Genomic DNA, 11,626 nt, shown 5'->3' on the forward strand with positions numbered 1-11,626 from the left:
CATGCATATGAAAAACATTTTACTTACTGATCATCTCTTGACTCATAAATTTTGGGTAAAATTTTACAATGGCTATAAAAATGAAAATACTTTAAAAATCAGAATACAAACAATGCATATGATTCACACAACACATTGTTTTTTCATAGAGAAAGACCATCTTGTTTAGGCTAAGTTTCTAATCTTGGTTAGTCAAGTATTTTTCTGCTAAAAAAGGAAGTGAGAAGATCTATGCTCTGAAAAATTTTTAAAAGCTTAGGATTTTAAATTAAAAATCATTTATAAAACTCAGGATGAATGGCCTTAAAATGTAAAAAGAGTGAAATAAAAAAAAAAAAACAATTGCAGGGAATTTGTTTATTGAGCATTAATGTTAACACTTCTAAATTAAGTATTCACTTATAAGTTTCTCTGTCACTGTCCTGTCAATGGACATAATAGAAAATATTGCACAGAACTCAAGCATGGAAATAATAATTAACAAAATGTCTAAGTAACAAGTATATGCTTTACACTTAAAAAATTAATCCAACAAAATAATTTGAAGCACTCCTCTGATATGGAAGTCTTAAAATGTTATCTCATGTTTTATTTGAGATTTTTTTCTTTTCTTTTCTTTTCTTTTTTTTTTACAAATTGACACTGTACAAAGAGCTCAAATGGCCAGTAAAACTACTGCCTTAAAATTGTTGGCTTTAAGTAACAGAGGTATAATTTGAATTCACATCAGAGTTTTCTAAAATGGCAACAGTACAAGCATATGACTTTCTCTAGTATCCAAAACCTGTTCTGGCTCTTCCTTGGCTAAGGAATATAAAACTAGATAGCCTTCTAAAGCTGCCACCATGTCCTAAAATGCTTTGACAAAAGTTGGCATACTTGATTTCCCTTGTTTACCTTAACACTGGGCTAAACAGAAAATGAAGAAAATTCCATAAATAGTAACTTAAACAGTAGTTAGTTCTGGACCTAGAAGGTTTGGTAAAGTTGATGGCTATTCAGAATAAGGTTATCATAAGAAAAGCAGTTTTCCAAAATTAGGCCAAAAAGCCTACATTAAAGAAAAAAAAGTCAAGAATAAATTGAACATTTAAATTTATCTGTTGCTAGAAGACCATGAACAACACAATGAAAGTTGAAACATTAAATATAATTTAGAACGCATTCTCACAGAGCAAGTTTATATGGTTTATAGAATAACGACCTTTCTAAATTTTCACTTGATGTTTAAAATTTTATAAGTGATTTATTATGTCACCAAATTAAGCCAATTCTATTAACTATATTCAAGTAGGAATAACTTCAAAAATGCCTTGAAAAAGGATAATCACAGATTTATAGATATGAAAAGCAACCAGTCTTTGCAAAGCTTGTCTCGAAACTTAGAATGGTATCTATCAATTCCCAATTCTTCTTCAAATAAAAGACTACCCGCATGTTCAACTGTTCCATCTTATTCAAGTTTAGCATTAAGACAGAAATCTTAAAAGATTGCATTGTTGTTAAACACTGCCAATATTTCTCACATGCACCAGTTAGACTATACCTCACTTTTTGAACTTCCCTTATAATATTAAAATAATGAATAAATATGGTTCTTTAGCTAAGGTCCTCTACCTTATCTTAAGGAAATATAAAATAAGGTATTTTTACTAATTTCTTGCTAGAATTTGGCTTAAAATCTATTTACCAAATAAGAAATAGTAAACTTTTTTTACCCAGAAAGCAGATGTATTCTGATCCACTACTAATATCGACATAAAACACTTCATCATTTTAGTTTAATTTATGATATTTTTCTTGGAATAGTATTAATGTACCTCAGAAAAAAATCCAACCAGTCACCTCCAGAAAATATGCTTAATTGTTAACCTTTTGAGAGAGGCAAAAAATTCTTTAAGAAAACTTAAAACAACTTTGATTAACAATTACCAGTGCTGAAAAGATCATTAAAACTGATAAATAATAAATGTGGTTTTGTTGTATTTCACCTATTTTTAATGCAAAACGGACTGGTAAAATTTCCAAATGGAATATGATGAAGTATAAGAAGCAAAAACACTGGTAACATTTCATCTGCCTTCTGACACCAACGTTTTCCAGGATGAAACAGTGGCATGTTGTTTTATAAAATCTGAAATTTATAAATTCAAGAATAAAATTAAAATTCAAGTAAGGGGGAATCAAAATACAGTCAGTGGTGTTCAAATAAAATCCTTTTTTTTTTTTGGGTTGGAGTCACAAATAAAATCTTAAAGATAAATATGGCTGCTGTTTTCTTCCAAACAGTCATTTTTTCATAAAATGTTAGCTGTGTCATAAGGAATCTCCTGTGCTTTCTATCAACTAAGGTCTACTGAATTACAACTCATCTCCTCTGCAAATTGATCCTCAGCTGAAGTGTCGAGCAAGGCGGGCAGATCTGTAGTCAGCACGAAGTTGTACGAAGGAGTGAAGTATGTTCTTGTCCAGATTAGCAAGTTGTTCTCCTGAGCAGACTTGCTTTAAATTATCTGGGGCAACTACCAGAAGATTGCAAAGTGCATGCAGAGTATCAAAAAGATGTAATACCATTGGAATCTGAATTAAAAGAAGGAAAAAGAACATTGAAACAAAATAATTTTCAGTTTTACAATTAATTTGTAACTACCTTTTACTTACACTGTCAACCAGGATAATGTGGGAGGAGCTCAATATATCAGAATTTCTTAAAGTCCTAAAGAGTTATAATGCAAAGATTTTGGTAGTTTTGAACACTGTCTTTTGAAAAGATTCATATTATGTCAACCTTCTTCAATAGTAACAATCATTTATACTTTGGTGGACTAGAACTAGTTATCGTTTATATAGCTCTTAAATAATTTAAACCTCAGGGCAAAATAATTTCAGAGAGATATACATGTAGAAAGAACACTATCTTCCTAATGTGTGACATATACAGCATTAGCCATGATGTCAATAAGGCCAGGGCTGTGGAACTAAAAATAAAGCATGAAGCAAAAATTTATAATATAAAAAATATGACTGGACCAACACTTTTTCAGGATCTCATATAATATCAAGAAAAGGTATAAACTTTTCACTAATTATTATAAGAAAATACAGATTTTTAATGATCTGACATGTTCTTGAGTTTATCTGCAAGTTTCACATTTGTGTATACATACCTTGAAGTCTTTGGCACACTTCCTATATTCAGCTACATCACAAATTGCTAACATGCCACCCATACAACTGTAGGAATATTGTTGAAGATGCTCATAAATAAGCCGGTGAAAACGTACTCCAAGTTCCATCAAAACTGTATCCACATTTTTCCCATCCATGGAATTTTTAATCTTTTCCACTTGTTTTCTTACATAAGCACAGACTTTTACACAGGCCTGTAAAAGTTTTTCTACACTTATTATAGAGAAATGTATATCAGTTTAGCTAAAGAGACAATACATAGTTTCTCACTGATCTCTAAGTATAAAAGAAAAAACACTTAGGGCACAGTACTATACACCAATGAAAACGTTAACTTTGTATTAACAAAGCAGACAGTCTTATTAGCAAAATGAACACTTTTACTCACATTGGTGTACTGAATCAAAACATTGTTTTCATCCTCTGGCTTAAAATCCGTTTTCTTTTGTTCTGCAGCCAAGATGTGCTTCATCTGTCCAATCATACAGTTTAATGTTCTAGAAAATTGAGAACACAATGTACTTAATCACTTTATTCTATATTAATATTTAATTATATTATTTATGTTAATTAAAATTATTTACTTTCATATCACCATAAAACTATTTTGCTATTGGTAAATTTGAGATTTTATAAAAAGTAAGCTCTAGGTCTTAATATGAAAAAGCTCTTGAATTTATTAACTTCCTGTTCAAAACAGGACACAGATTATTTGTAAAATATTTCAGGAAATCTTAAAGATCTTAGAAGCCTCTCATTAATTTATTTCCTTAACAACTAAGATCTTCAAAGGCAAAACTGTATATAAGCTAAATATCCCTTTTCTGAAATGCTTGGGACCAGAAGTATTTCAGGTTTGGGATTTTTTTGGATTTTGGAATATTTGCACATATATAATAAGATATCTTGGGGATTGGACCCAACTCTAAACACAAATTCATTTATGTTTCATAATCTGAGGGTAATTTTACACAATATTTGTAATGGCTTTGTGCATGAAACATTTGTGTACACTGTACCATCAGAAAGCAAGGGTGCCAATATCTCAGCCACCCATATGGACAATCTATGGTTGTTGGGCATCAACACCATTCCTGATTCTGAATTTTTATGCTACCCATAAGCAGTCATTTTCTTACACTTATTCACACAAAAGTACTTAACAGTAAAAAACCTGACATGCCATTAATACAGTGAACAAAATGTGTTCAGGGTAACTAAACAGCACAGTAGTATAACCAGAATACCTGTGTCAGCTGTTAAACACAGCAACAACAAAAAAATAGCAGGCTTTTAGTCTCTACCTATGATGCTGTGTTTTGATTAAAAGGATACTGTGTACAGTGTTTTTTTAGTTTAGAAGAAACATCAGAAGCAGTTGAGGAGCCAAAAAGTGTGTCCTCTAGGGATGAGGCATTCTGCTGGATAGCTTTTTAAAATGTTTCCTCCAGAATCATCTGTCTCATTAACAATATTTTTTGTCTTAGAAGTGAGTCTTGATTTTATCAACTGACATGATTCTTTGTTCTGTAAAGAATGCACACTGTAGCCTGGCTCGGTGGCTCAGCCCGCACTTTGGGAGGCTGAGGTGAGTGGATTGCTTGAGCCCGTGGGTTCGAGAACCGCCTGGGCAACTAGGCGAGACCTCATCGCTACAATAAATAAAGAAATCAGCTGGGCATGGTAGCGCATGCCTGTAATTCCGGCTACTCGGAAGGCTGAGGAGGAAGGATTGCTGGAGCCCAGCAGGTTGAGGCTGCAGTGGCCGCTCCGGGCCATTGCACTCCAGTCTGGGCAACAGAGTGAGACTCCAACTCCAACTCCAAAAAAAAAAAGCATGCACACTGCTCTAGCTCTTCAATAAGTCCATCACGCATTTTCACCATGTCATCTACAGGCATTTGTTCTGCAGTGTTAGCAATGTCATCTTAATTGCCACTATTATCACAATCACCTTGATTCAGAACAATTTCAGTTACTTCACCATTGGTCAATGAGTGAAAAACTGGAGTCTTATCATCTATGTTAAAAACTTCTTTGATGTTCACTTCTTCCAACTTACTGTTGGATTCTGAAGGTAAATTTTTGCATAAGGTCAGACACCATTTTTTTTCCTCACTTGATACACAGAATCCTTCAAAGTTACCACCTTGTTCATAATCATCACTTAACATAGTCATCATACAGAGGTTATGCCAGGTAAGCACAACTGTGTCTTTAGTTACTTTTTTCTAAGCATTGGCAACAGCATCCTTCAAGCTAAACTCCTTTTGAAAACTTTCACACCTATGCCTCTGTTCACTGCTGTTAGCATGAGGTTCAAGAAAGTGTTTTTTTAATATTTATTTTTCATTATCTAAGGATACCTTGGTCACTAGCTGAGTTAATGAAGTCACATTTGGGAAAAAGTACATGACATAAATATTATTGATGACAATTTCAGTTAGAGGATGAGGAAAACAGTAGTCAAGAAATAAAATCTTGCAGGTACTTCCCTGCAGTGAAGTCTAGCTTCCCTGCAGTGAGCACAAATCACTAGTATAAAAATGTTTGTGAAATAAATCAGAAAACATGACCCAGTGATCCAAGACTTTGTTAGCCTAATAGTGAACTAGCAAGAAACTGAAAATGGTGAGGACACAAGCTTTTGCCTATCACAGCAAGTTTACACTTATGAGTGCCTGCTGCCTTAGCATATCCCAGCATTGTTACTCAGTTTTTGGCATCCTTAATTCCTATTGGGGCTGTCTCATCAGCTGCATTGTTGGTGTCTTTGTGGGACAATGACACCATAATAGTCTGGTGTCAGATTTTCATCAGCGGTGACCTTAGCAAACTTGCAAATGAATTTCTCCGTTGCTTCATGATCAGCAGATGATTTATCATCTCAAATCTTTAAAGACTTAATGCTGTGTCTTTTCCTAAATTTCTGCAACCAGCTGTTAAATTTTCACAGTTCTCTTCAATTTTCAGGTCTTCATAATAGACCTTTGCTTGTTTCATGATCAGCATACCACTAAGTGGCATGTGTCCACTGCAATACTGATAGATTCATTTTTTCAAATACACAAATCGAGATCTTCATTTTTAGCTTTATGTAGTGTTTTTTCTATTTTTTATCTTCTGTTCTTCACTGTCTTTTTTTCTAATTTATATTTTATTTTAAAGATGTGTGGTATAATTCAGGATTAGGTATACAACTGGACATCATACAGGTAAAGTTTGGGCCTTCCTTTGGTTCCCACTTTGCCTGGTTTGAGATAAGGTACCCTTACTGATGTTGTGCACTTCACCCTCATCATTTTCAGCACAGAACTTCAATAATTATTCCTTCTGTTTCTTCAGGACATATATGGTGGTCATTCCAACACCACACTCTTCAATAAGACACTTCACATTTACACTACTATCCAGTTTGTCCAACTGCTTGACTGTGTTATAGATAAAAATAAATGCTTCCTCTTTTTCTTATCACTGTTACTCATAGGGGTACCTGCAGGCCTTTTTGAGATTTTCAACAATATTTTTACACAACCGGAAACAGAATAAGAAACAAACCAACCACACAGTGAATAATAGTGCACGTAGGTCTTGGCCCCACGTGGTTTATATAGAAATAGATTATATAATTTATTAAGAAGATATCTAGAAAATATATATTTTATATACTTTGAAAGCTTAAAATATTAAACTTTCCTTCTTCCCCAAAATGATTTTCAGGTATTCTGAAGCAAAGCAAGAAGAAACAAATTAATGTAAGAGATTTAGGTTAGGAAAATATATACTTCTTGGAAGTGAAATACACTATAATAATGTTAAATGAAGTTCTGTGTATGGGTAATCTCATATTCAGATTTAACTAAAAACAAAGAGAGACTACATACCAACAAACTGAAGAACCAGAAGAAATAGGAAAGAATGCTAGCCCTTTCAAATAATTAAAGAATGGTAACACTTCCAAATTCATTTTACAAGGACAGTATTATCACGATACCAAAGCCAGAGAACACAAAAGAAAATTACAGGCCAATATCCCTGATGACAAGATGTGAAAAATCACCAACCCTCCCCCCCCAAAACCAAAAAAACAGCACATTAAAAAAAAGATTTTACACAATATTCAAGCAGTTTATCCCTCAGATTCAAGGATAGTTCAACATATGCAAATCTATAAATGTGATACAGCACATTAACAGAATGAAGGATAAAAATCATATGACCATCTGAAAATATGGGGAAAAAAGCATCTGGCAAAATTCAACACCCTTTGATGACAAAAACTTATAATGAATTATATACAGGAGGAATATACCCCAAGATAATAAAGACCGTATGTGACAAACATCAAACTCAACAGTGAAAAGTTGAAAGCTTTTCTTCTAAGATTAAGCAAGACAAGAATACATAGTCTCACCACTTCTATAAACATAGCACTGTAAATCCTTGCAGAGCAATTAGGCAAGAAACAGAAATTTAAATTGAAAAGAAAGAAGTAAAACTGTCTCCTCATGCAGACATGAGCCTGAATATAGCAACCCCTAAAGACTCCATCAAAAATTTGTTAGAAATAAAAAATGAATTCAGTCAAGTTACAGGATACAAATTCAACATACAAAAGGCCGGGCTCGGTGGCTCAGCCTGTAATCCTGAGCTTTGAGAGGCCAAGGTGAGTGAACTACATGAATCCGCTGGTTCAAGACCTGCCTGGGCAACTTGGCGAGACCTCATCTCTACAATAAATCAAAAAAAAAAAAAATTAGCCGGGCATGGTAGTGCATGCCTGTAGTTCCAGCTACTTGGAAAGCTGAGGCGGAAGGATTGCCGGAGCCCAGCAGGTCGAGGCTGTGGTGGCTGGGAGTGGCTACTGCACTCCAGTTTGGGCGACAGAGTAAGACTCCAACTCAAAAAACAAAACAAACAAACAAACAAAAAGATACAAAAATCAGTCATATTTCTATACATTAACACTCTATCCAAAAAAAAATTAAGAAAATACTCCCATGTACAATAGCATCAAAAAGAATACTTAAGAATTAACTTAACCAAGGAAGTAAAATAATTATACACTGAAAACTACAGAACATTGCTGAAAGAAATTAAAGATATAAATAAACAGAAACACATCCTGTGTTTATGTATTGAAAGAATCAGTATTGTAAACATGTGCATACTACCCAAAGTGATTTACAGAGTCAACGCATTCCCTATCAAAACCCCAGTGGTATGCTTCACAGAAATAGAAAAAAAAAAATCCTGCAGAATCACAAAAGATCCTGAATAACTAAAGCAATTTTGAGCAAGAAGAACAAAACTAGAAGCATCACACTTCCTGGTTTCAAAATATATTACAAAGCTACAGCAATAAAGCTATCACCATAGTAATAAAGCTATAGCTACAGTATGGTACTGGCACAACAACAGACATACAAATCAAAGGAACTGAATACAGAGCCTAAAAATAAATTCATCCATTTATGGTCAACTGATCTTGAACAAGAGTGCCAAGAATACACAATGGGAAAAGGACAGTTTCTTCAATAAATGGCAGAGAAAACTGGGCATCTACACACAGAAAAATAAAATGGCACCCTTGTCTTATACCATATACAAAATTTCAACTCAAAGTGGATTAAAGACTAAAGACTTACAACTGTAAAACTACTGGGAGAAAATAGGAAAAAGTTTCTTGGTACTGGTTTTCACAATGGTTTTTGGATATGATCTTCCCCCAGAAAAAGGCAACAAAGGCAAATATAGCCACGTGACATTGCACCAAACAAATAAGTTTCTGCACAGCACAGAAAACAACCAGCAGAGTAAAGAGACAACCTATGAAAAGGGAGAAAATATTTGCAAACCATATACCACATAAGGGTTAATTTCCAAAACATATAATAAACTCAAACAAACAAAAAAACAAAAAACAAAAAACAAAAAACCTATTTAAAAAAGGGCAAAGGACCTGAAGAGACAATTCTGAAAGGAAGACATACAAATGCCCAACAGGTGCTCAACATCATCTGTTAGGAAGTCTAATTTCAAAAAGGCAATAGACAACAAGTGTTGGCAAGGGTGTAAAGAAAACAGAATACTTAAAGGGCGGTGATTGTGGGAATGTAAATTGGTACAGCCATCATGGTAAACAGTATGAAAATTCCTTAAAAATTAAAAATGAATATTATACTATATGATATTATATGATCTAGCAATCCCTCTTCTGGATATACATGCATACTTTGCTTCACTGCATTCTACTTTATTGTGCTTCAGATACTCTGTGTGTGTGTATTTTTTTTTTAAAGCAATTGAAGGCTTGTGACAATCTGCATCAAGCAAGTCTGCTGGTGCCATTTTTCCAACAGCACGAGCTCACTATGTGTTTCTATGTCACATTTTGGTAATTACCATAATATTTCAAATTGTTTCATTATTGCTAATATGTTACAGTGATCTGTAATAAGTGACCTTTGATGTACAACTGTAATTGTTTTGGGGTACTGCAAATTGTACCCATATAAGACAGTGAACTCAACTGATAAATGTTGTGTATGTTCTGACCCGCCATTCCCCTGTCTTGCTCCTTTCTCCTTAGACCTCCCTATTCCTTGAGACACAATGATATTGAAATTAGGCCAATTAACAGATCTACAATGGCCTCTAAGTGTTCACGTGAAAAGAGTCACACATATCTCACTTTAAATCAAAAGCTAAAGTGAATAAGCTTAATGAGAAAGGTACATCAAACACTGAGAGGACAAATTTAAAAAATTCAGGATCCAATAAAAATAATATTCTAATAAGGATGAAAGCAATCTGTAAAAATAAAATCAAATATTACAGCAAAGTGATAGAATTAAGACAGACTTTTTTCTTCTCTAAAAAGAATTTTCACGTTGCTAGGATATAGTGTTTATATAATTTTAAAATGCAAGAGATAAAATAAAACCAGCAACTTGCCTATCAATGCCAGTATCCAATTTCATCTCCATTTGTTCAATTATTTCCTTTTTCTTCTGAAGGCATTCAGATAACTTAGGAGAAGAGCTATTGTATATTTAAAGGAGGAAAAAGAATCACTTTAATAGTTTAATAATCTCTAACAGTTTTGCATATGTCTGTGTATTACACTAAATATATTTATAAATATATACATACACACATATTATTTTAATATTGCTCACAAATCCAAGAAACACATAAGAAGTAATTATTGAGCATTTTCTATGCCCAATTCATTATAATAGTCACACTAGGAAAAATTAACCAATTAAAAAGGAAGAAAATTTAAATAATAATTTAAATTTATTATTCTGATCTCTGAGGAGATACCTCTTAGAGAATAAACATGTAATTCTGAATTTTTTTGGTTTCTTTTATAAATAAACATCTCATATAATAATAAAAAAAAAGTTACAGGGTATCACCAGAGCTTTAAGAATATATTTAGGACTGGGCACGGGATTCAAATCTATAATCCCAGCACTTTAGGAGGCTGAGGTGAGAGGACTGCCTGAGCCCGCAGGTTCGAGACCAGCCTGGGTTACATGGTGAGACCTCGTCTCTACAATAAATCAAAAAATTAGCTGGGTGTGGTAGCACGTGCCTGTAGTTCCAGCTGTTTGGAAGGCTGAAGCAGAAGGACTGCCTGAGCCCAGCAGGTTGAGGCTGCAGTGGCCGGGAGTATGCCAATGCACTCCAGCCTGGGTGACAGAGTGAGACTCCAACTCAAAAAGAAAAAAAAGAAAAAAAAATATGTAATCATACTAATTAAAATTTGAAGGCTAACAGCCAATTTAGTAGTATTTAACTTTCCTAAAAAACAAACGAACAAAAAAAAAAACCATGACAATCATATTGCCTTTGGAATGCTGCTAAAATGTGAAAAACACCCAAAATTAGGGCATGTGCAACCCTAACAGCTGTGTGAATTCCCTACTGTAGTATCTCTTTAAAAAGGAAATTTCCTTTCAAAGTATGGCTCAGAGCCAAGCATGGTGGCTCACAGCTGTAATCCCAGCACCTTGGAAAGTGGAGGCAAGAGGATTGCCTGAGCCGGGGTGGGGGCGGGGGTGGGGGGGGTGTATGTGATAAACACCATATCTTCCACTATAGGGATCAGATTTCACAATACCTCAGTGAAACTGATTATGGATGGATGCTACAGGCACTGCACCTTATTCCTTCTTAATTCATTTGTGAGTAACTCCATAGTTTCTGTGAGTTTGTCCCCAGTCAAAAATTATTCATATGTCTACCGTGACAAAGTGACAATCTTTACTAACTGTGAGATTGTACATCTTCTGAAATTTCAGACCCTAGCTATTCAACCTGCTTTTAGTTTTCTGTACCATCATAGTATTTTCTTTACCTCTAATGGAATCTTTCTAGCCATGTAATACAGTATTTTCTCATTAAAAACTTTGGCAGTGTCAAGTAC

General features: G+C 34.0%; 1 protein-coding gene across 2 annotated transcripts in view; it reads right to left on the minus strand.

Moving 5' to 3' along the window:
- Nucleotides 1–342: 342 nt before the first annotated feature.
- The window catches only part of EXOC5 (exocyst complex component 5), a 57,171-nt gene continuing 45,887 nt past the window's right edge, over nt 343–11,626 (minus strand). The window contains exons 15-18 of one of the 2 annotated variants that reach the window (XM_021716489.1): nt 10,147–10,233; nt 3,578–3,686; nt 3,168–3,383; nt 343–2,580 (exon numbers count right to left, since the gene is read on the minus strand). In XM_021716489.1, the coding sequence (XP_021572164.1) occupies nt 2,392–2,580; nt 3,168–3,383; nt 3,578–3,686; nt 10,147–10,233 (601 nt within the window). In that variant the 3' untranslated portion in view covers nt 343–2,391. The remainder of the gene's footprint in view (nt 2,581–3,167; nt 3,384–3,577; nt 3,687–10,146; nt 10,234–11,626) is intronic. The other variant, XM_008065962.2, reaches the window with a different exon arrangement.

This window comes from Carlito syrichta, unplaced genomic scaffold (genome assembly GCF_000164805.1).
Source record: "Carlito syrichta isolate Samal-C Ts95f unplaced genomic scaffold, Tarsius_syrichta-2.0.1 Scaffold308823, whole genome shotgun sequence".
Taxonomy (NCBI): Eukaryota; Metazoa; Chordata; class Mammalia; order Primates; family Tarsiidae; genus Carlito; species Carlito syrichta.